The sequence below is a fragment of the Miniopterus schreibersii genome, assembly GCF_964146895.1.
Source record: "Miniopterus schreibersii genome assembly, chromosome: 18".
NCBI lineage: Eukaryota > Metazoa > Chordata > Mammalia > Chiroptera > Miniopteridae > Miniopterus > Miniopterus schreibersii.
Genome location: NC_138121.1, coordinates 19511012 through 19536130, shown reverse-complemented (window position 1 = coordinate 19536130; position 25119 = coordinate 19511012). Strand labels below are relative to the sequence as shown.

General features: G+C 42.1%; 2 protein-coding genes across 3 annotated transcripts; one reads left to right on the top strand and one right to left on the bottom strand.

The window, feature by feature from the left end:
• Positions 1-4705: 4705 nt before the first annotated feature.
• Positions 4706-11412, bottom strand: TERF2IP (TERF2 interacting protein). The gene is made up of 3 exons (XM_081117873.1): positions 10611-11412; positions 6663-6814; positions 4706-5912 (listed from the first exon to the last, which is right to left on the bottom strand). Exons 1-3 carry the CDS (start codon positions 11281-11283, stop codon positions 5517-5519), a joined length of 1221 nt encoding a protein of 406 aa, XP_080973999.1. The 5' UTR covers positions 11284-11412; the 3' UTR covers positions 4706-5516.
• A 19-nt stretch (positions 11413-11431) lies between these two features.
• On the top strand, positions 11432-24916 carry KARS1 (lysyl-tRNA synthetase 1). Of its 2 annotated transcripts, XM_081117871.1 has the most exons (15): positions 11444-11565; positions 13973-14152; positions 15734-15893; positions 16790-16955; positions 17996-18089; positions 18732-18918; positions 19001-19126; positions 20371-20490; positions 21506-21668; positions 21776-21949; positions 22105-22190; positions 22436-22521; positions 23113-23239; positions 23934-24077; positions 24639-24916. In XM_081117871.1, the coding sequence occupies exons 2-15, from the start codon at positions 14007-14009 to the stop codon at positions 24732-24734; spliced, it is 1875 nt and encodes a 624-aa protein (XP_080973997.1). In that variant the 5' UTR covers positions 11444-11565; positions 13973-14006; the 3' UTR covers positions 24735-24916. The 2 variants fall into 2 exon arrangements, with proteins under 2 accessions (XP_080973998.1, XP_080973997.1); XM_081117872.1 differs by lacking the exon at positions 13973-14152 and having other exon boundaries at positions 11432-11565.
• Positions 24917-25119: the final 203 nt, after the last annotated feature.

Below are 25119 nucleotides of genomic sequence, written 5' to 3'. Positions count from 1 at the left end.
CTCATTCCCTCAGTCTGCTGCATCAACAATATGTAGAAACCTCAAGCCTTTAGGTCAACTCCTGCAATCCCCAAATTTTCAGGAAAAGGTACAAACTTTTCTGAGTCCTGATCCACAGGACAAGGACACTGCGGGATCCCAGTTGTGCCTTAATGAAGATTTTCAGGCTTCACGTGATACAAAGCTCACTTACCATTATTAATGAGAACTGTAAGCTCAAGGCAATGCTCTTCACCTATAACTTCGAGAAGTCACTTGAAGGAAATGACTAAAGAAAAGGCTAGCTGATGCTTAAGAAAATCACTAAAGAAATATCCAATTATGTGACGTTTGTGTAATAAAAATTTGTTTTAAAAAAGAAAAATATTACTTTTTTGTTCACTTATCAATTTGCATTGTTTTGTCTTATTGCTTTGTTTACTTTCCATGAGAAAGTATCAGAACAGGTTCAGTATACACACATGTAGTTCTACAAATATACCAGTTTTGCATTAATACACACAGTTGTGAGCTAGACATCCTTACTGGTGCATTGTGTGCAAGTTTTCCTAGGTGTTTATACACTAAAGCACAAGTGCCAGAATATTCCAACATCAATGTTTATGTTCAAATTACACTCAGAAGTTATTTTTCCTAGTGTTAGCTGTACTTTCTTTATCACCTAGGTAATTAAAACTCACAAGCATATGTACATAGACACATATTAGTGGCACAAATCTACTAAAAAAGGGACCTGATATAATTATTAAGATATAAGTGTTAAGATTTGATACTGTGCAGATAGGGCGGCTTAAATGACAAATTTATTTTCTCACACTTCTCGAGAATGGACTTCCAAGCTCAAAGTGTATACAGGCTTGGTTTCTTCTGAGGCCTCTCTGTTTGCTATGATGATGGCCATCTTCTCCTCATGTCCTTAAATGATCTTTCCTCTGTGTGCACGTCCCTGGTGTGCCTGTTGGTGCATCCAAATTTCTTCATTTTTTAATCCTCACCCAGGAATATTTTTTCCATTGCTTTTCAGAGAGTGGAAGGGAGAAAGAGACACATTGATTGGTTGCCTCCTACACATGCCCTGACTGGGGCCGGGGATCGAGCCTGCAACTGAGGTAAGTACCCTTAGCTGTAATCGAACCCAGGACCCTTCAGTCCATGGGCCAACACTCTAACCACTGAGAAAAACCGGCTAGGCTTTTTTTGTACAATTTTATTTCATATATATTTTATTTTAGAGAGAGAGGAAGGGAGAGAGTTAGAGATAGAAACATCAATAAGAAACACTGATTGGCTGGCTTCTGCACCCTCCCATTGGGGATTGAGCCCGCAACCCCTGACTGGGAATCAAACTGAGGGCCTCTTGGTTCATAGGTTGATGTTCAACCACTGAACCACACCAGCTGGGCTCTTTTTTTTTTTTTTTAAGATTTTTACTGATTTTTAGAGAGGAAGGGAGAGGGAGAGAAACATCGATGTGAAAGGGAAACATTGATGTGAGAGGGAAACATCAATCAGCTGCCTCCTGCATGCCCCCTACCAGGGATTAAGCCTGCAACCCAGGCACATGCCCTGACCAGGAATAGAACCAGCAACCTTTCGATGCATGGGAGGGAGCCCAACCTAGCCACACTGGTCAGGGCTCCAAATTTTTTCTTGAATTTCATCTTCTTAGATTCAAGTGCATTGGCTCTGGCTTAGGTTTTGGTTTGCTTAAGAGGGTACTAAAGCCACCCAGTCTAATGGCCTTGTTTAACTACTTTGTCATCTATAAAAAAGTTTGGGGATTTTTTTTTTTTTGAGAGAGTAAGAGAGAGAAACACCAATTTTTGTTGGTCCACTTATTTATGCACTCATTGGTTGATTCTTGTATGTGCCCTGACTGGGGACCGAACCTGCAACCTTGGCATATGGGGACGACACTAACCAACTAAGCTACCCAGCCAGGGCCAAGAAACTGTTTTCAAAAAGTTTGCCTGGCCGGTGAGGCCCAGTGATTTAGTGTCAACCCATGAACCTGGAGGTCACGGTTCAATTCCCAGTCAGGGCACAAGCCTGGGTTTCAGGCTCAATCCCCAGTAGGGGGCCATGCAGGAGGTAGCCAGTCAATGTCTCTCTCTCATCATTAATGTTTCTATCTCTCCCTCTCCCTCTCTTTGAAATCAATAAAAACTTTTTTTTAAAAAAGTTTCCACTGTCCACTTTAAAAATGTTAGAAAACAATCTGATTACTTAATTTTGCTATCAATTAAATAGATAAACCATCAGACACAACAGTCATCATCAGCAAGCTGCTCTGCAGAGCCCAGATGAGCTCTTCAAATCTTTTACACAAACTATGACCTCATGTCTGAGGCAGCTCCAGGTGGCAAGTAATGAACTCACAAAACAGCCTGACATATTCCCTAGAAAGATCCCAGTGACAGTAAATTATCAAAACTGAAAGCTGCAGATAGAAAATTCAAAAGAAAGAACAGGGGGAAGCCCTTCTTGTTGACAGACACAACTAAAATACTGGAAGCTGCAGAACCTAAAAGGAAAAGACCAAGATATATGCAGTGAGTTTCAAGGTGATGGTTATTATTGATAGAGAAGCACACGCTGCATCTGCTATAAGAAAACGTGCTCAGGAAGCAAATTAAAAACCCTAACCACCTGATTTTTGTTTGGGTATTTGCCCTCCCTTCAGGCCAAATTCCCAAGCAAGGTTACACAATCAGCAGCCCAAGGACGACAGACCTTGATTAATCTACATCCATCAAGTCAACTTCACTTAGGAGTTAGGAAGGGGCATGTGCCATAATTCTGGCCAATGGGAAGTCTAGGAGGGGCTTCTGGGAAAGGCTGCAGACCAACACTGGAAGATACCTGAAGGAAATCCTCCCTTTTGCTGTTGGAACTGTAGCAGCCACCTTTCAACCACAATGGGAGCAGCCCATGGGATAAGCTAAGAAGGGCAAAGTAGAGAAAAATGGAACCCCGAAGCCACTCTACCTCAGAACTTCTTGTTATATATACAAGATATAAATCCCCTTATTGTTCAAAGTCTTTGGGTCATGTTTTCTCTTACATGCAACTAAATACACCTTATTCATATAGGCAGGTGGGCATATGATCCAGCAAATAGCATTAGACGAAAAATAAGAGACCAGAACAGTTCAAGCAGCAAACAGCTTAGTTTTAAAACTCAACTGCCACTGCTTAAAAGGAATGGAAAACAATCCCAAGAGCAAAACTCATTGCTGCAGGGAAAAATGAGACAAAAAGGAAATGTTTATGCCACTAATTAAGTTGTACAAGTTACTTTAGGCCTAGAAATTTTCAAAAGTTGAAATATGGGGTCAGGTGGTGGGTTGGTGGGGGAGGAAGTGAGGAAGGCCCAGCAGTCAAGAGCTACAATGAGTAAGAAATAATGTATCCCAGAGCGCAAACAGAAAAGCAGAGCCAGATTCATGAAGTTGAGAAAAGAAAACCAAAGGACAAGAATCTGACAGCTTATGGAAGAGGCATCCCACCTTCAGGACTTGAACAGTTGATCTTTAGAGTCAATGCAACCATAGCTCAATGCCATTAACCATTAAGATCCAACTGTTTCCTTGCTTAGATCTGTGTTCCCAAAAATACTTCTCATAATTTGTTTCCCTACCTATATCTCCCAGCCTAAAAGACGAAATGACCAGAGAAATAATAAAACTAGATATTTTAAAAGCTAGTGGCTTATTAGGAGCAATGTAAGTTGGTGTGTGTTTGGATTAAACATGTCTTTTGGGAGTCTGGGTATAATAAACCAGACCCCCTTTTGTGCCTGCTTTGACAAAACCGGAATTTCTAGTCCAGTAAAGCAAATAGACTGTGGTAGCTTTACTAAAGGTATAGACATCCTAGATAACATCAAATGCTCACCACCCAACCCTTCCCAATCCCCATTTAATAATTACCAATTGTAGGGAGCTACAATTATTACTGGGAGTGGTTTACCTTCCATCATATTAAGGAACAGGGAAAGGTTAAGCACTTTGATTTAGGCTGAGTCCTCCCAAAGCTGACTCAAGAAGAATGTGTGTGCTTTGAGGATGCACTAGTAGGGAAGTGTGGATGTGAAACATGAGAAAGAAGCCTATGCAGGGTACATTCATAAACCAATTACCACAGTGGGAAACTATGTTTATTTCTACTGGGGACCTCTGAAAGATGGCATGAAAACCATTATCCCATTCATGGAGTAATTCTCAAAAATGTATTCAGTTGTGCTATTTCTTTGATCAGCAAGCTGGGTACACCACCTCGAATTTCCACACTCCACTAGCCGAAAGCCACCCCATAGCACTTCAAGCAGGCAGAAAGCCTCAAGCAGGTGCTTGCAGAACTCCTGTTGGTGGCATGTGGAGGAATGCTGACTGCCTAGGGGATACAGGTGGGACACTGACACCTCCTGTTACACATATGATGGTTCCTGATTGTTCCATCTTGGCTTCTCTCCCCTTTGGCTCTCAGCAGTTCACCTTATTTTGCCATCTTTCATAGTCTGTGACACAGACCTTCTCTTTGCTCCATTCAGAAGAACTAGTATTTTTCTAATGGCCTAATAGTTCTAAAATGGAAGTGCTTTATTATTTATCTAATTAATAACAAGCAAAAATGTCAGTTACTTTATGGTTTTTATACCTAAAAGTTTTTGTGAATACAATCAAACACTTGTTGGAGACTCGAATACAAAGTTCCATTTATTTTCAATAACAAAAGCAACACAACAAAGAGGAATTAATTCACTAATTTTTAAATCTAACACACCCTTAGCACAAAACTATCCTCAATAAATAGAAACACATTATTACTAGTAACAGAGACTATTCTTGAGACTCTTGAGGGTTTGTGGGTATTTTAAACAAAACTGGATGGTAGGTAAAGAAACACACACTAGATACTTGACTGACAAGGACTCAAAGAAAAGAACAGCCAAGGAGCACGGTCCCCAAATATTAAGTTAGCAAAGAAAACATGGGGTTTTAAAAGCAGTTTAGAAATCAGAGCTCACTGGGGGATGAAAGGGTTTGGGTTAGTCCATGTTCAAGGCTTTGCAATGAAATCTTTCCGTATTTCTAGATTCTTGACTTGGAATCTATTACAATCTAGAGGAGCTTCTGCCAAAAGATAGGAGGCTCTTTACTCACATTGCCTGAAAAGACCTGTCTCCTAATTTTCCTCCTTTGACTTGGTCACTAGCTCCTGACAGGTTCCAAGATTACTATGTAGAACCAACCTTTCTCTGGTTTATATTTTCCTTCAAGAAACACACTCATACTGCAGGGACAGCTCTAAGTATATCCAATATCTTTTACTTTTACCCTCCTACACAACTCCACGTGGCTACAAAATCTAGGACTCACATAACAATGACAGCATTGGTCAGGAGACAAGTGTCAGTTGCAATATGAGAATCTCTAAAGTTCAATGGTCACAACATTTTTTTTTTTTACCACCTCATCTGCCACACCTTTTTTCTTTTCTCATTATCCTGTCAATTATTTCTTTCGGAATTCAATTCTTCGAGCTACATTCTGAGCACCAAATTTTTTGACCAATGTATCTCGGGCATCCTCATCACCTTTTTGCAAATCTAAGTCATCCTGTCGGGACCAAATGGGATACCCATCAGCCCTCTGACCAGACTCTAAAAAGGAGGTAGTAGCCTCCAGCTCACCACTATTTTTTAGGAAGGCCTGTGTAACTGTTGACAGATCCAAGTTAAACTTTTCCATTAACTGCCGGATGATCTTAATGGCAGCTCCCACCTCTGGTGGAGAAACTTTTTCTTCTTCTTCCTCCTCATCAGGCTGTGTTTCTGAGTCTTCCTCAGGTGTGGGTGGATCATCATCACACATTGTTATATGTATTTCAAAATCAGGGCTTTCCTCCACCTAGAAAAAGTGATAAAACAAATCAGTCTAATTACCCAGTTACAAATACTCTTGCAACATCTGGTCTCTCCCAACTACCACCACCTTTTCCTTTTCACTCTAGTCACACTGGACTTCCCTCCTTTATTTGTCTTGAAAATGTGTGTGTATGTATATATATCTTTGTATGTATATATGTACATACATGACAGGATAAGGAAGTGTATATAGGTGGTATATGCGTGTGTGTGTGTGTATAATTAACTATGGTATCCCAATAGAACATCAGAAATTACACTATAATGATGATTAAATATGGGATTCCAACTAAGTAGTAGAAGCTAGACTGAATACGGGAGAGCTAAAAACATCCCAAAAAACTCTAAATACACAAAAACCTAAACTTGCTTGGTTAAAAAGTTAAACTATTTTAAAAATTACATTTATGTTCCTGAGAAGCATAAAAACATTTTTATAAGATGTTAACTTTGAAAAACATAAACATACTAATATCAGAGTACTAAAAATGCGATGCTTTATAGTGATTAAAAATAATTCTCCCCAACTTTTCTACCTCTCCCTCTCAAGCTTTCCTGTCAAAAAAGCAAAAGTTACATGCCTGGAACCTCCACTCTCCATTTTCCTCTTCCACCTTGAACTTCTCTCTCACCTTTCTGGGAGTTGGGTGTATGAAAAGGGTAGATTTGATGACCAATTTCAAAGGAGAAGAATGGAGGTACAGAAAAAATGAGTTACGTCTAGTTAACATACCACAACCTCCTCAAACTCCCGGGTGGCTTCCATAAGCATCTTTTTGACTGCTTCTTCATTCTCCTTGCTCTCTTCCTTTACAAACTCTTCTTCTTCCTCTTCTTCCTCCTCTTCTCCTTCAGGCAAGTCAGGAGTTCTCTTATTCTGTGGTTCTATTACAGAGAAGAACAGCGCTAGATTAGAATGAGCCTCTTTTACAGAAAACAAAAATACAGCCCATGCTGTGTGAGCTCTGGGCCAAAAGTGAGCCTGTACTTTTTTTTCCATTAGAAGGAAGACATCGGTTTTTTATCAGAAGGAGAAGAGAAACATAAGACATGCATGCTCAATAATTTCTACTTTTGCTTCTAAAAAGTTGTGCTGTCCAAAAGGTGGTAATTTTCCTAGGTTCAATAAAAATACTCTTCAAGCTTAATTCATTTTTTGCCTTATATTAATGGACTTTGCAAATTAACAAAACTGTGGAATAAACTGGGTTCTCTGGGAAGCAGATCCTGAGATAAAGGTTACTATGTTAGGTGTTTATTAGAGAGCATTCCTAAGAAAACCCCCATTGAAAAGAAGAAAGCAGGAAGGGCAGGGAAAAGTTAAGCTGTGAAAGAGTGCCAACCAGTCCTCAGCTGAAGCTACAAAGGTCCTTCAGAGTTGAGCCAAGACTTTATATAGTCGCCGGATGCCAGCTGCCCTAAGATGACAGGACTTGATCCCTAGTCGGGGAGGGTACAAAAGGCAACGCCAACAGATAAATGTTTATCTTTCTCTCTCCCTTAGCATGTCCTTGGGTGAGGACTAGAATAACAAATAAAAATCCCAAAAGTCTGGATTTAAAGGAATAGATGTAAAAAAACTGACCATGAACTATAATCAGGTGAAGCTGGGCAATGGGTATATGCAATGTAGTTTATTATACTATTCTACTTTTGTAAATGTTTGAAATTTTCTATAATAAAATGAACAAATTATGGTTCATTCACATAATGAAATACAATGCAATCAATAAGTAAAGAATGAGTCGAAGCAACTCACAGACACAAAGACTTCAAGGTCTATCATTAAGTTCAAACAAGCAAACTGCAGAACTGAATTCTAGTACACTAGTATTATCATGAACAAAAAGGACACATAACAAGGACAGTAGTAGTGGTTACCTCTGGGAGTGGAACCAGGGGTATTTAACAGGGAGACTTACTTTTCACGATGTACCCTTCAGTACTGAGTACATCTGTAGGATCAATTCCTAGAAGCAATATTGCCACGGTTAAAAGTACAAGCAATTTAAACAATGTTAGATGTTTTCAAAATGCTCTCCAAAGGAATTGTACCAATTTCCTTTTATTGACAATGTAGGAGTGTACTTGTTTTCATATACCCTCATTAACTTTGGACATTACTCATTTTGTTAATTTTTGCCAATTTAATAGATAAAATGACATTTCCTTGCTATGGTTTACTTTAAACATACACACATTTATTATTTCACAGCTTCCATGGGTCAGAAGTCCAAGCATGGCTTATTTGGTCCTCTGTTCAGGGTCTAGTTTACTTTTATTTATTTAATAATATTTCTGCATTCGTTTATTAGCATTTCCTTTTCTGGAAACGTCTTATTCCATTTCCTTTGCTCATTTTTCTACTCATTTTCCTTTTAGTTACTAACTTCTGCCAGCTCCTTGGATATTAAGGAAACTAATGCTGTTGCAATTTATTCAGAATATTTTTCCAGTTTGCCCTGACTCTATCATGAGAAGCTTTTAAGTAATCAAATATAGAAAACCTTTTCTCAGTCTTCTTGGCTTCAGGATTATCACCATGCTAATATTAAAAAGTATATTCATATTTTCTCTTAGTCATTTTAGGATTTTAATTTTTACATTTAATATCTGATCATCAAACTACTACTTTGAGTTGGGTGAATCAGCCTAATTTTGTCCCAAGTCGCAGGCAAATGGCTTGCCAGTAATTCCAACACCACTGATTTAAAAGCAAGGTCCTACGTGATTTACTTCACCCATACACCTAGCCCTGTCCTCTGTCCTAGAATTTTCCCCTTCCGCCTTTTTTAAAAATCCCCACCTGAGGATACTTTTTCCATTGCTTTTCAGAGAGAGTGGAAAGGGAGAGACAGAGAAACATTAGTGTGAGAGAGACACATCAATTGGTTGCCTCCCGCACTTGAGACCAGGGCAGGGGATCGGGCCTGAAACCGAGATACATGCCCTTGGCCGAAATCAAACCCTGGACCCTTCAGTCCACGGACTGATGCTCTGACCAATGAGCAAAACCAACCAGGGCTAGAATTCTCCCTCTTGCTTACTCCATTCCAGCTACAGTGATCTCTTTGTTGCTCCAAGAATATATTTCCACCTCAGAGCCTTTACACTTAATCCCTCTATCTGGAACACTTCCTCAGATAACCACCTGGCTTACTCTTTCATTTCCTTTGGTCTCTGCTCAAATATCAACTTATCATTGACCTTCACTATCACCCTATAGAAAACAACCTCCTCCCCAACCTTTACCCTGATTTTTCTCTATAGCACTTACCACTTCCCAGCTAGCATGTTAAGCTCCAAGACCACAGGGACTTTTACTTATTGTTACATCCCAGCAGGATAACAGTGTCTGGCACTCAAATATCTGTTGAATGAATAAATCTGAAATGTCACTTTTACCAAAAACAAAATTCCTACTAAGCATACTGAACAGGAGAAATAGATTTTAACTCCCCAGACTTCAACTGTTATAAGGAATAGTCACATAAGAGAAGGGAAGTAGGGGGAAAGCATGCCCCTTTAAATAAAAGGGTCTGTCAATCTAAGTTGTCAATATTATGTAAAAAGTGAAGCAACTTAAAGGCTTTGCACTGAATACTAACCATGCCAGAATTTCAATATTCAACTGCCTTAAAAACTCACTTCACCCATGAGACCAGAAGGTGACATCCAATTGCCCAGAACCGTCTTATGTGGATGGATACACATTCAATTAAGCCAAAACAGGCAAATAAACTGATCTGGCTTGCCTTTAAAATGGCTTATACTGAATCTACCTGATCACAGGAGAAATATTTCTTTAAACTGGTGGTTGCCAGAAAGGAGGGGACTGGGGGGACAGGCCAAGTAGGTAAGGGGGATTAAGAGGTACAAACTTCCAGTTATGAAATAAGTCACTGGGATGTAATGTACAGCACAGGGCAGCGATTTTCAACCTTTCTCATCTCATGGCACACAAGCTAGTTATTAGAATTCAACAGCACACACAAAAATATATTTCTTGACGATCTTACAAAAAAAAAAATACAAGTTTGATTCTTTAACATCCGAGGGCTACTGTGTTGGCTGTTGTCATTTTTTTATTTGATAATCTAAGGGAAAAGAGAGTCAGGTTTTGCATGTTTTACAAACTCTTGCAGCACACAGCTGATAATCGCTGGCGTAGGGAATATAGCCAATAATGTAACTTTGTATGGTGACAGATGGTTACTAAACTTACGATTATTTCATAATGTATAAAAATATCTAATCACTATGTTGTACACCTGAAACTAACATAATCTTGTACATTGCCTGTAGTTCAATAAATAAATGAATGATTGGTTAAAATAAAATAGGACGACTCTGAAATATCTCTGATAAAGACACCCAAGAAGCTGGTTCCCCCGATGCCTCCGGGGAAAAAAACTGGATAGCTAGCTGGTGGGTAGAAGGGGAGAATTTTCTATATATATAGTAGTCTTTTTACTTGAGTATCAAACCACGGCAATATCCTAGATACTGGAAAAGGAAATTGAAGCGATTAGGAAATGGTGCGATTTTACCCGGATGTCACAGGGGGAGGGACCGGACGAAGACACCAAAGGCGTCAAAATGGACGCCAGACCGAAAGGGGGCTGGACGATCCGCCCCCACCAGCACAGGTCTAGGCTGAGGGACCCGCACCAGGCCTCACCCCCGCTTTCGGCAGCCTCCGGGTCTTCCTCAGCTTTCCGCTTGAGTTTCTGGGAGGACGGGCTCACCGGGGCGTCCCCCAGCAAGTACTTATGCTCCTGGCCCCGCAGGTGCTTCAAGTAGCGGTCCTTCAGGGACTGCCACGAGTGCTGAGTGAGCGAGCTTTTCTCCATCGCTTTCCACAAGGCGTTGCCCGTGACGGAGCTGGTCGAACGGGCGTTTTCCTTCACATAGGTCAAGATGGCCACGTCGTCCGCATCGGTGAAGGCGATCCGCCCCGTCAGCGGCTGCCCCTCGGCCTCCGCGGCGGCGCCCTCGGCCTGAGCCCCGGGCTTCGTCTCTGGTGCCTGGTCGGCCGCCGGGGCCAGGCCCAGCCGATAGGCCTCCAACTCGAGCCTCTCGTTGCGCTCCACGCAGTCTAGAACGTACTGCGTGGAGATGAAGTCGCCCGAGGCCTCGGCCGCCACCTCCCCGGGCTGCGCCAGCAGCACCGCCCCGGGCTCCTGCACCCGGCACAGGGTACCGCCGCCGTGCAGGATGAGCGTCGACAGCCGGCGTTTCGCCGGGCTGGGACGCACGTAAAACGACATGGAGCTGCCATCTTCCCTCACGAACAGAGTCGAGGAATGAGTGGGCCCGTTGGGGTCTTTCCCCAGATCCATCGCCTCCGCCATAGCTGACGCCGGGCCCCGGGAGAACTGGGTACCTAGCTCAGCTGACAGACCTGAGGTACCGCTCGCGACGCCTCGGCTACGAAACCCCGCGCTGCGCCTGCGCGGCGGCAGCGCCTAAGGAGTACCGCCCCCTCTCCCCGGAAGAGGCGGGGCTTCCTCCAGGCCGTGACCTGGAACTTGCAGTACGCCCTCGTTCCTTTCAGTTCGGGGCTCGGGAGAGATGGCTGCGGTGCAGGCGTCTGAGGTGAATGTGGACGGCGGCGAGCCAAAACTTAGCAAAAAGTAAGTGTTGCTTCGGGTCACTAAGGCTTTTCCAGCCGGAGAGTCCGGGTTAGGAAGTTTCTCTGGGCTCCGGCCGAGGCACCCATGCCTGGGGCCTTCCTGCTGGTTCTCGTGGGTGCGGACGCACAGGGACGTAGCCGCTATGCCCCGAAACTACATTCCCCAGGGTGCCCGGCGTGGAGCTGGTGGGGTCCTCACCTGTCGGACTCCTGGAATTAGAGAATTCCAAGAACTGGGAGGTTTGACTAAAAAGCGAAACTTAGAGACTGAAAAGCGAAACTTACTCATTCCGTTCCCTCCCTGTGAGGAACGCTTTCTTTTATTATTGAGGCACGCCCTTATAAGGAGGGTGGAGAAATGTTAAACATCCTAGCTTTTAAGAAAACCCTTTTCTTGCACTTACCAAGGCCATTCTGAACCCTATATATTAAAGCGATCACTTGTGACCCTGGCTGTGTACTCGGTGAGAGCGTCGTCCCCATAAACCAAAGTTGTGGGTTCGATTCTGGGGCAGGGCACTTACAAGAATCAACAATGAATGCATGGATTAGTGAAACAAATTGATTTCTCTCTCTCTTTCTCTAATCAGTCAATAAATAAAAGTCAAATTAATAAAGCTGTCAGTTCTAAAACTGTGTCGGGCACCTGTCCATATGGGTTATTCAAAGGACCTGTGAGTATTGAGGGAATGACTAATGTCTAGGAGTAAGGACTGCCTTGGTCAGCCGGGTACACCAAGCTGCACTTAGCATTGTTGGATATAACCGTTAATCACCCCAAATCCTTGGAATGTGAAGGTAAATATAAGTAACGATTATCCGCCCTTTTTAACTATGTCTTATATTCTCAATATACTGCACTCCCTCTTAACCCGTGTTCTTCACAGAACATAGGCAATGACTTGATTGACTTTTCTCAATACTCCCTAGGATAGTATGTAACATAAGTAGAGCCATTCCAGAAGCATAGGAGAGAAGTTAGTTCATTACATGTAATGGCTGTTGTAATGCATTAGGGCTCAGTTCTCTTGCTGAGCCCTCATGGAATTGCACTCAAACAGTAAAAATGTTTCCTTTTGTGTCTCTGGGTTTATTCTCTAAATATTCTTGAAAAATGAGAAAGGAAATGACTAAATTTATGGTTCGATAGCACCCTAATATGTTGTCCTGAGAGTGTCTGATGAATCTCTATGTTTGGAACCTGGTGTTGGACTTCTGCCTTTGGGGAGATCAACTGGGCTTTCATCTTTTACATTAGTAATTGAACTCTAGGGTTATAAGTTACAGATGCCTCCTAAGCAAGGTCTCCAGTTGAAAGTACGATTTCAAGGTAAATTGAGGAAACTGGCCAGTTTCTTTCTACTGATTTTTCTTAGATTAATCATAGCTACCACTTTTTAAAGTAGCTTTTATGTGTCAGGCACTGTGCTGGAACTATACAAACTTTTTGCCTAATCTCAATAATGACCTTGCAAGTGTCCATTTTTCAATTTAGTAGACTGAGGCTCTGGGTGATTACATACATTGTTGAAGTGTGCATAACTAAAGTATGGTCTTATCACTGATCCAAAGTTCTGGAGCAGAGATCTAAAATCAAACTCCACAGCCCAAGTTCTTTGTACTATACTGACTCACGTTGTCTAAAAGAATCTGCTGTTGATGGTATATATTCCTGTAGTGACCATGGGCTAAAATAATTTTATTAATATTTTCTTCTATTGCTTATTGTTCTTGGAACTTCCTTGGTTGGAATCTTTGGTGAGCACTACTTTATTACCGGTTATTGTCTCCAAGTTAAAAAACAGATGGGCTGCCTAACAGGTGACTCATTTCCAAATGAGAGGCCAAATTTGTTTGAATGCAGTATAAAGAACATGATCCCTGTAATTCTGTTGCCTTCCAGTGTTAACATATAAACATAATGTAGTTTAAGAATCTTCCTGAAATTCTCCTTTCTTCTTTATTCCTAGATCCCCAAACAAGTCTTATCTTTGAAAACTCAGGTGCTTTCATGTGGCTTGCTTTTAGCTTCATCTAGAGTTTGCAGTTGACATTTTATGTGCTTTCCAGTGCCAAGAGAGAAAACCGCATGTCAGGGGCTTCAGAAACACTGCATTAGGTCCTGTCTCCCATTTTCTAGAATATTGTGATCATTGCTACCTGTAAGCTGTTGCTGTTGACTTGACCCCAGGTATGGATCTTTTTACCATAGCCAGGACTGAGAACATTGTCAGTTTCAGTTGCAGCAGAGTGAGTGTTAGGGGTTGCTGTCAGTTAGGAGGGTCTTAAGTAAAATGTGACCCTTAAAGGTTTTGCAACCTCCCCCAACCCATAAGAGTAGGAGTGCTGGTTGGGTTTATGTATATTGTCTGTCCCATCTGACACCACATCTCTGTGTTTCCTGTTAGGTGGTGGTAATCATTAGTTCCAGGGTGTTCTGCCATGTTGACGCAAGCTGCTGTAAGGCTTGTTAGGGGGTCCCTGCGCCAAACCTCCTGGGCACAGTGGGGGCAGAGGGAGCTGCGACTGGGCCCACTTGCTCCTTTCACAACGCTTCACAAGGACAAGCCACTTTCTAATAAAAGAAGGTTGGTGCTCATTACCTTCTTTATTGTTCTGGGAGCAAAAGTCCTCCCCTTATTAGGTCCTTTTCTGATAAGCCTCTGGCTAAGTCTTTGGACTTAGACTTGTTGCTAAGGAAACGAAAAGCCCTGCTACCAAAACCAATAGTCCTTTCTTATTTTCTCTTTAATAAATTCATATTCTCTGTCCTTAAATCCTTGAGATGACTTGTGGATCTTATTCTAGAGCAGTGCTGAAATGAAACCCTTGTATAAATAAAGAATTTCTAGTTCAGGTTGTTTTCCCTTTCCTGTCTGTCTGGAATTTTTTTGCTCCTGAGATTAATTTGGTTTCCAGTCATGTCTATCCCCAGGACCTTTTTGGATTATCCTTAGCATTGAATTGATTTAAAGAGTAACACTTATTTGAATGGTTTATTGTACTAATGCTAAGAAGAACTAGACGGGATTAGATGCCCCCTAACTGAATTACAGCACAAGGGGCCCAGCACACTATTAACATTGATGGTTTGAAAGAATGATCAATTCTATTTGAATAATGAGGGTATCCCTCTCTGCCCAAATCTGTTTGGTTTCTGGGTTCACAGAGCAAGGTTTCAGATCATAAAGGATAACAAGTTATGTAAATTGCTTTGCATTTTGAGTCTCAGGTGACAAGTACCAAGAGTGGGTAGTAAGGGATTTGACCAAATCTCTAAGGTTTCTGTCCTTAACAGAGAGTAAAGGGTTAAGATAGGGATATCCATAATAGCTCACATTCACATGCTTACTAATTGCTAGGACAGGGTCATCTGTTTACATACATGATCTCAATCCTCACAGTAACATTTGGGGAGGGCAGTGTCTATTCATTTTACAAGATGGAGAGAAGTCATTTGTCCAAGGTCATATAATTGATAGTTAGCTGTGTCAGATATTAGTCTCAGGGAGTCTGACTCCAAAGATGGTATATTATCCTCTATGCTGTGCTGCTTTGTACACTGTTCTATCCAGGTTGGGGTCAGAGCCAGGCTCCAGTAGACAGTGAGACTAATGCTGAAGGCCATTGTCAGTGCATTGATCAATGCTGAGGGAGAGACTATCAGCAGAGTATCTCCTTGAACTCAGAAGAGCCATCCTTCCCCACCCCAGATGAACCCACTCTTTGGAGTGGTGGCAGACAGAGCTAGAGATGTTGCCTTATCATATCAGGTCTGGTACTCAAGGAACTTCATAGTCTACAAAGGATAGATACTAGACAACTAAGATTCAGTCCCTGGACTCAAGGGGTTCCCTAGCATAATTAGCTTGAGAAAAGCCTATCTTGCTGATTTTTCTGGAAAACCTTTTTTCCTTTTCTAAATATAAACTAATATGTAGGATTTTTCTTTGCCATGGACCTCAGACTGGAAAGTGTATACTGAGAAAGAACTTTCACATCTTTATTCTAAGTTTATTTTTTCCTTGATCTTACCCATGTATAGAGTTTAGTGACCAAGAGACTAGAACTGAGCAAGAGCATTTCCTTCAAGCTGTTCATATTTTTGACAAGTGGCTATGGGGCAGAACACAGTCAAGTCACACTGAACATTTTCATCTTCCCAACAGTGAGCTGAAGAGACGCCTGAAAGCTGAGAAGAAAGTAGCGGAGAAGGAGGCCAAGCAGAAGGAGCTCAGTGAGAAACAGCTAAGCCAGGACAATGCTGCTGCCACCAATCACACCACTGACAATGATGTGGGTGCCGAGGAGGAGAGCCTGGACCCAAACGTGAGTCCCCTGGACTACCACCCTGGCTGGGCACAGGGGAGCTTTTGATCGGGCTTCTGGCAAACCCCTGGGAACCAATGACTAAGAAGATAAAATAGGAACTTGAATAGTCACTGGGCCCTAAGTCACTGCAAAAGGATGAGGGAGAGCCTGCTACTCCATCTGGTCAAAAGCACAGGCGCTGAGCATTTTTCTAATCAATTGTCAACAGGCATTTAGGAGAATCTAGTACTTCAAAGTGACTTGTTAGTCTTCCTTGGAACTAGGTGGGCTTTAATGCAGTCCCAGAGAAAGTGTCTTCCTAAAGGTGGACGAGGGTATACTTTAGACCAGAGATTGGTAAACTATGGTCTGTAGGCCAGATCCACTCTCCCTTGTCCCCCATCTCGTCCCTGCCCCCTGGTGGTGTAAGTAAAATTGTATTAGAACACAGCCTTGACCATTTTTTTAGATGTCTGAAGGCGCTTTCAGACTACAACAGCAGTTGAGTTAGTCGCATCAGAAAAAGTTTGCTGACCCCTGCTGTTGAATATTCCTTTTTTTAACATCCTCCAGGTTCCATGGGCCTCCTGTAGGGAAAAGTCTGATGTGGGAATGAAGTTAAGTGACTCACCATGCATATGTGTCCACAAAAGTGGTAACCAAAGTCACCTATACCAATTAGGCTTAATATTTTAGGCAGAACTACAGTTTTTCTACTTGTTGAATCTTGCTTTTAAGTGCAAATCTCACTCATATCCAAACCTGTGATTTCAAGGGTATTGGGGTGGGGGCAGTTAAAGAAACCTCAGTGTATTGGGGCTACTCTGGGGAAGAATACAGTACTTTGCCAGATGGGCCACTAGTCTGACCAGGTTCAACTTCTCAAAAGCGTTTTTGTTTTTGTATTTAAATAGCAATACTACAAGATCCGCAGCCAAGCAGTCCACCAACTAAAGGTCAATGGGGAAGACCCATACCCACACAAGTTCCATGTAGACATCTCGCTCACTCACTTCATCCAAGAATACAGTCACCTGCAGCCTGGGGACCACCTGAGTGACATTACCTTAAAGGTGGCAGGTAGGAAGACTCCAACTTCACTGAGCTCCCTCTTCTGTTATTCTAGTGAAGTGTTCAAAAATATAGCAGCTTGGCCCGGCCGGGCGTGGCTCAGCGGTTGAGCATCGACCTAGGATCCAGGAGATCAAGGTTCGATTCCCAGTCAGGGCACATGCCCGGGTTGTGGGTTCGATCCCCAGTGACTCTCTCATCATTGGTGTTTCTATCTCTCTCTCCCCCTCTGCTGCCCTCTCTGAAATCAATAAAGATATATATTAAAATATATATATATATATAGCAGCTTGCTCTCTGAGATTTCCAGGCTCTCTTTCCCCTTCATTTCCTCTTCACCTTCTCTTTTCTTTGTCTGTTTCCCTGGTCTTACTTGATTTTGTGGGGCTTTGTCCTAGAAGAGATCTCTGGCTGTTAAATTTAGAGAGTTCCTGGGGGCTACACTAAAGGACTTTATCCTAGACCTTAATGGAGCCCACTATAGTCACTCGTATGGCAATGGGTAGATCCACTCCCAGTTTTAGCTGCTATCTTCCATTTAGCCTGACACATTTTTCAGTGAATACCTATGGCTATTTGGGAGATTTTCAAATTTCAGACCCACTGGACATCCCATTACTCCCCACAAAGAGGTATTAGGGCTCTTGGTGATTTGCCTCATTGCTTATATTTGTGGATCCTTGGAAATATCTTTCCACGTAATTTTGTTATAAATTCTGTCGTCTGTCGGTGGCTTTTTGGCCTTGCCTATCTATTGTGAGAATTCAGGAAGATCCAAAAAAATCTATGCTGCCACCAACATTGCCATCTTCCCAGAATCCAGTGAACATCTTTAAAGTCAGATCTTCCTGCACATCTTTAACTGGTTGGAATGGGGATCCAACATTGGCATGAAGGTAAAGACAGGACTTAGGCCTATGGCTAAAATCAAATTATTCTGGTTTATGTTGTGCCCAGACACAAAAAATGCAGAGAGTGCTTTTTTGGCACTGATATCATGAAATGGCTTCTGGTTCTATCAGTCAATATTTTTGCTGTTCTTTTTCTAGGTAGGATCCATGCCAAAAGAGCTTCTGGGGGAAAGCTCATCTTCTATGACCTTCGAGGAGAGGGGGTCAAGTTGCAAGTCATGGCCAATTCTAGGTATATAGAAATATCCAATTACATGGTTTCTAGGTTGGACCAGAACAACACAGTTAGGGACAGAGTCCCATGTGGTCTTCTTTTCCCTTGATATTTAACGTTAGAAGAAGTAGGATATGGTTGGGTAAAGCTTGAAGAGAGAATAAAAAGGCCGTGTGGTCACCTGGAGAATAATGACTGTTCTTGGGTTGCGTAGCAGCTAAAAGATAATACTTTTTGCCCTGGTCAGTGTGGCTTAGTGGTAGAGTGTCAGCCCACGGACCAAAGGGTCATGGGTTCAATTCCCAGTCAAGGGCACGTACGTGGGTTGCAGGTTCAGTTCCCCGCCCCAGTTGGGGCGCATACAGGAGGCAACCAATCGATGTGTCTCTCTCACGTCAATGCTTTTCTCTCGCTCCCTCTCCCTTCCACTCTCTCAAAAAAAAAAAAAAAAAAAAAAAAATCAATAGAAGAAATACCCTTAGGAGAGGATTAACAACAACAAAAAAGAGATAGTATTTTTTAATAGTTGATCTTGAATCTGAGATTTTTCTTGGGCTCACACTAACTAGGCATTAACAGTTTATTGAGGTTCCAGAGTAAACCAGTGGTCAGTTTTAATTTGGAATATTGTATACTGAATTATATTTTCCTTTTACTCAGGAATTATAAATCAGAAGAAGAATTTATTCGTATCAATAACAAACTGCGTCGGGGGGACATAATTGGAGTTCAGGGGAATCCTGGGAAAACCAAGAAGGGTGAGCTGAGCATCATTCCCTATGAGATCACACTGCTGTCTCCTTGCTTGCATATGTTACCTCATCTTCACTTTGGCCTCAAAGACAAGGTAAGCCCTCCTGACCTCCGAGCTGTGGTTTATCATACCGTTGAATCAGATGTGTTAGTGATCTCTGTTGCTTTTGGTTTAGGAAACGCGATATCGTCAGAGATACTTGGACTTGATCCTGAATGACTTTGTGAGGCAGAAATTTATCATCCGCTCTAAGATCATCACATACATAAGAAGTTTCTTGGATGAGTTGGGATTCCTAGAGGTGATGGAGAGTTCCTGACAGATAGGCTGCCTTGCTATGCTTGTCTCTTACTGTTCCTTCCCTTCCCTTTTCCAAGGCATGTCCTGTGTCAATATCCTTCATGCTCAATGAAAAGTTCCCCCTTTTGCCAGTGTCTTTGTACTGCCTTGTTTACTTAGTGCCCTGATTAGGAGGCAAAACCTGACTAAGAAAAAGGACAAAGTGTCAGGCCACCCGCACAGTGATGACACCACACTCGATGTGTTAGCAACTCATTTTGCTTTTCTGTAGCATTAAAAATATTTTTTGATTTACTTAAACTAAAAAAATAAATATTTTTTAGGAAAAACACTTCTAAAACGTTTTTTAATTGTATGAGAAAGGTGAGTGCATGTTACTATAAAACAAGCAAAAAGAAGTAAATAGAAGCAAAACTGAAAGTCCCCTTTTGTTTCTCCCAACTAACTCCCTTCCTGAACTTGTGTTTGATATGCATCCTTCGCCTCCATTTACTGTGAACACATACATATATACTTGTGCATGCTGCAGATGGGGTAGACGTTTTGGAAGGGTTTTATTTTTAAAACATAAATGAAGTCACAGTATGTGTATTATGATATACCTGTTTTGGGGGCTGTTTTTTCCACCTAATACATTCTGGAACCCTTTGCATGTGTCTCTTTCTCTAAGTTTCTGATTTTTTTCTATAATGTTTCAGTGAACATCTTTGTGCTTGTGTGCAAGTGTGTTTTTTTTTAATTTATTGGGGTGACATTGGTTAATAAAATTATACAGGTTTCAGGTATACAATTGTATAATACATGTTTGCAAGTGTAATAAATACTACAAAATCTAATAAATTGCACTCGAGAAAGGCTGTTCCCCATTTAGATTCCAACTTACAGCTTGTGCAAGTTTATGGTACAGTAAATCCTTCCTTAACATCTTAGATAGATTCTGCAACTTTAAGCGAAACAACATATAATCACATCAGTTTTACCACAGGCTAATTGATATAAACAAGAGTTAAGTTCCTATGGCATTTCCATGTTAAAACTAACATTAACAAAATGTTCTTCAAGGAACTGTTGTACTGTGTTAATGGTGTTTGGTATTATTTGGAAAATCAAGCTATCTCTACTTTTTTGTCAAGCACTTGCACATTACTATTGAACTTAACTTTTACTTGGGGATATAACATGAGCTTTCCTCAAGGTCTCTGGTTTGACACCTCTGAGAACTAAATGTTTCTCCTTGTCCTTTAGATTGAAACTCCCATGATGAACATCATCCCAGGGGGAGCTGTGGCCAAGCCTTTTATCACCTACCACAATGAGCTGGACATGAATTTATATATGAGAATTGCTCCAGAACTCTACCATAAGGTAATCAAGAATATGCCCTGTTCCCTTAGAGAAGCAGAATGCTGGAAAACCATTGACTAGACAGGTGCAGTCAGAAATAAGAGGAATAGTAAGGGTAGAACAGCCAGGAGAATGCTAATTTGTCAGGCTTGTGAGTGTTACACTTAAAGTTTCTCTACAAGATCATTGTATGTCAGAGGGCAAAGGGATCTTTCCTAGGTGTACATATCCTCCTAACCTACTTTGGTTTCTATTATACTTTGTAGTTCTTGAATTAGATCTGACTTTAGTCTTTTGTAGAAGAGAGAACTTAATCTCTCTAGAAGTTTGAAATAACTACCTTCAGATCACCAGAGTAAATATTGAAGACTATCATTCAAGATCGTTCGTTGCAGACAAAATCTCTTATAACTAGTTTAAGCAAAAGAAATATGTAGAAGCTCATAGTTTCCAGGAGGATCAGAGAATTGGGCTTGGAGACCACATGATGAGAGTTCTGAATCTGCTCTAAGATCATCTCATGGAGAACTCAGTATCTTTTCTACTAGGCACCGTTACCACAGCTCATAGCCCTGGCATTAGGTATAGGTCACTGCCCTTAGGACCTCTGCAGTTACTACCTCTAAATCGCTAGATCTCTCTGGCGCCCTTGGTCAGAAGGAATTATCTACAATACCTACATCTTTCAATAGCTTCCTTGTTGACTTCTCACAGTTGTGTCTGTTTGGTAGGGAGCTTTGGTCATGAGTCTGCATCCTAACTGCAACAGACGCTTCTTTCTTGGGGGAGGCTCACACTCACAAGATGCAGGGGACACCCCAAGTACGGGAACAGTATTCAGAGGTCCTTGGCAGCCAAAATAAGTGATGACTATCCACTACAAAGGCCTAAAGAGAGTAGGGTACTTGGCGTTTAGGTAGGGATCTGAGATCATGCCTGAGCTGTAAAAACCTAGTTACAGCTTTTTTATAGACAGAAACTTTCCAGACCCATTTAAGACAAGATTAGCCACCAAGACCGTGCCATATGTTGTTAGATGCTGGTGGTTGGTGGCATTGACCGGGTTTATGAAATTGGACGCCAGTTCCGGAATGAAGGAATTGACATGACTCACAATCCTGAGTTCACTACCTGTGAGTTCTACATGGCCTACGCAGACTATCATGACCTCATGGAAATCACGGAGAAGATGATTTCAGGTGACCCCCTCCTGCTTCCTTTGTCTTTCTCACAAGTCTGAGGGGCTGGTGTGCTGCTTTCAGGAGGACTTCCTGTTGGTCCTCTTTAAATGAAATTTCTTTCCCAGGGATGGTAAAGCACATTACAGGCGGTTACAAGGTCACCTACCATCCAGATGGCCCAGAGGGCCAAGCCTATGAGATTGACTTCACCCCACCCTTTCGGAAAATCAGCATGGTAGAAGAGCTTGAGAAAGCCCTGGGGGTGAAGCTTCCAGAAACAAACCTCTTTGAAACTGAAGGTACAGTGATGCACTCCTCCATTGTATGCCCCTTTCCTGTTTATCTCTGAATTAGATGGTGTCAGGGCTGGCATTTCTCACACTGTTCTCTTTGTATACTTTTTTACTGGGGTAGTGTAATGTCTTTTGTCCTAACTCATACATTTGTGTTACAGAAACTCGCAAAATTCTTGATGATATCTGTGTGGCAAAAGCTGTTGAGTGCCCTCCACCTCGGACCACGGCCAGGCTCCTTGATAAGGTGAAAGGCCATGCACTTTAGCACATGCCCTCATCCATTGGTAACCAGTCCCCTGCTCCTTATGAAAGTGAACTAGAGATAAAAGAATTAACAAGTTTTGCTGTACTAAACTCTGTGCAGAATAGTTGTGGATGGTATCTCAGTTAATCCTTAGCCATTGAAGGCTGATCCTCTCCCACCTATACTGGAACAGTCAAAATGCCATTCAGAAAGGATCTCTAGCTCTGCTTTTCTTTCTCACTAAGCTTGTTGGGGAGTTCCTGGAAGTGACATGCATCAACCCTACATTCATCTGTGACCACCCGCAGATAATGAGTCCTTTGGCCAAATGGTAAGATAAAGCATGGTGTGTCAGTTACGTATTGCTGCATAACCACCCAGAACTTAGCATAAAACAGTTTATTCTCGAGGTTTCCCGAGTTCATTGGATAATCTCTCTGCTCTGTGTAGTTTTGGCTAGGGTAACTCAAGTGGCTTTTTTCAACTGGGAACTCTGCCAGGGCACCTTGCTTCTCCACATGTGCCTCTCTGACAGTGTAGCCTGGACTTTCTTACATAGAAGCTGGATTCTAAGGAAGCATTCCAAAAGGATAACCCTAGTGTGCAAACATCAGGCCTCTGCTGTTGTCCCATTGGCCAAAGCAAGTTGTGGGCAGCCCAGAGTCTGTGCAACAGGGACTCCAGAGGGCATGACTACAGGAGGTATGGTTCAGCGTAACAGTCTACCACACAGATTTGTTGTGAAGATAATTAGAACTTTCTTGCCTCTATAACCCTTCTCACTATTGTACCAAATGATTAGATGCTGAGAGTGCGTGCGGGCTTCAGTAACACTTTGGAGTCAGCTGGAATTCAGGAACTCTTAGGTTTGTACTAGGTGTTAGATTATCAGTGAACCTCTCCTTTGGTCTCTTGTCCCCAGGCACCGCTCTAAAGAGGGTCTGACTGAGCGCTTTGAGCTTTTTGTCATGAAGAAGGAAATATGCAATGCCTACACCGAGCTGAATGACCCCGTGAGGCAGCGGCAGCTATTCGAAGAACAGGCCAAGGTAAGGAAGGAGAGTGAGCGAGGATATATTTGGTCAGTGAACTTACTCACCAGGAAATCAGCTTGAGCCCTGGTCTGTGTCACTGCATCTCTTGGTGGCTTCAGCAGAAATGGAGGGTAAAGCCACTGGCTCCACTGGAGGAAGTCACATTTCAGGACTAAGAACTTAACTAGTTTGGCCCTAGAATTTCTACGTAAGAGGAGCTTTAGGCATGATTATCTGTGTAGGGAGTGTGACACTTGTCTTGAAAATACATTTGCCTAACGAACATAATTTTTCTCAGATGGTGCACTTATTGAAGTGACTTGGGGGTGGTGAGAGGCAAATAAGGATTAATGAAGACAAAGCCCCCACAGGCTGCCTGCACTAACATTGCCACTGGCGGGTGGTTTCAGGAAATGAGAGGACTTTTGGGAATCATCAATCTCAGAAAATCAGTTTCACTGGGCCCGCAGTACCCCAGGCACTAGAGCTGTTTTCATTTCAGAGAAATTTGCATGTGTTCTGAGACAGATGTCAGTCCTAAGCTCCAGCCTCCATCCTGGGGTTACTAGGAAACCCAGTTCCCAGCAAGTGCTGGGTTTCCAGAGCATCCCTGGAATGGTCATCCCTCTGAGCATTTTAACATGCTGACTCAAACACTGAGCTGATGCATCCCAGAATAGTGTCACTGTTTGGTTCTCTTCTCTTCTAGGCTAAGGCTGCTGGCGATGATGAGGCCATGTTCATAGATGAAAATTTCTGTGTTGCCCTGGAATACGGGCTGCCTCCCACAGCTGGCTGGGGCATGGGCATCGACCGAGTCACCATGTTTCTCACAGACTCCAACAATATCAAGGTACAGCAGCCCCCCACCCCATGCACACTTACCTGAAGAGCTCCACTGTGTCAGACATGGGGCATGGTTAGCCTAGAGAATAAGGGCGGGCTTTGGGGTGGAGGGAGGAGCAGGCAAAGGAGTTACATGCAATGCCACAGGCAGAAGATGAGCGTATCTAACCTTATAGAATATACTAATTGCTTACATTTCTTGAGGATTCAAGAAACATGCTAAGCTTTCTGCATGCATTATCTCATTTAACTTAAGTCAGCCCTTTGAGATGTAGAAACTGTTCTTATCCCATTTTTATAGATGAGGAAATAAAATTTTCAGAGAATCCCCATGTTTATTGATTGTTTTAACATTGTGCCCTGGGCAGTGCTATGCATGTGTTCTTTTCTATCCTCTAAAATTGAAAGGAACTGAGTTGAATTAAAGAAACATCTCTCTTTTCAGCTGGGATCTCTCTTTTCTCTGGGTTTTGCTTGTAACAATAACTAGAGACAAAAGGAATGGGTGGGTAGCTGTGAAAAAAATAAGAGTGTTTCTTAGCTTCAAAATGCATTGTATCTCCTGTAGGAAGTACTTCTGTTTCCTGCCATGAAACCTGAGGACAAGAAGGAAAATGTAACTGCTGATACACTGGAAAGCACAACTGCTGGCACTTCTGTCTAGAAAATAGTATTTCCAAGTCACATAACTCAGGCATCTTTGCACTTCTGCAGAAGATAAAGGACTGTAAGGGAATTCTTGTATGTTGCTATCCATTTGACTGTCGCAGTTCAGTAACCAGAAAGGGAAAAGGAATTAAGAATTCCTCTTTTACTTCTTGTTACCAAATAAACCATTTGTCTCTACTCCTAGTTGTCACTCTTTTACCTTTGGAATGTCAGCTTTTTCTCAGGTTGCTGGCCTAAAGAAGGTTTAGAATTACACCTCCTTACTTAATAAATTTATATTACTGTCTGCTATGTGCCAGGTGTTGTTCTAAGGGATCAGAGACACAGGAGTGAACAAAAGCCAAGTCCCTGCTTTCAGGAAACATTATTTAGGGGTGGGG

Excerpts from the sequence above, each read along its gene's own strand:
- KARS1 (XM_081117871.1), top strand. The coding sequence starts at position 14,007 with ATGTTGACGCAAGCTGCTGTAAGGCTTGTTAGGGGGTCCCTGCGCCAA. Across the intron at positions 14,153-15,733 it reads CCACTTTCTAATAAAAGAAG|TGAGCTGAAGAGACGCCTGA; the intron begins GTTGGTGCTCAT and ends TCTTCCCAACAG. Across the intron at positions 22,522-23,112 it reads ATGAGTCCTTTGGCCAAATG|GCACCGCTCTAAAGAGGGTC; the intron begins GTAAGATAAAGC and ends TCTTGTCCCCAG.
- TERF2IP (XM_081117873.1), bottom strand. The coding sequence starts at position 11,283 with ATGGCGGAGGCGATGGATCTGGGGAAAGACCCCAACGGGCCCACTCAT. Across the intron at positions 6,815-10,610 it reads GGAGGCTGCCGAAAGCGGGG|AACCACAGAATAAGAGAACT; the intron begins GTGAGGCCTGGT and ends TCTCTGTAATAG. Across the intron at positions 5,913-6,662 it reads GGGAGTTTGAGGAGGTTGTG|GTGGAGGAAAGCCCTGATTT; the intron begins GTATGTTAACTA and ends CACTTTTTCTAG.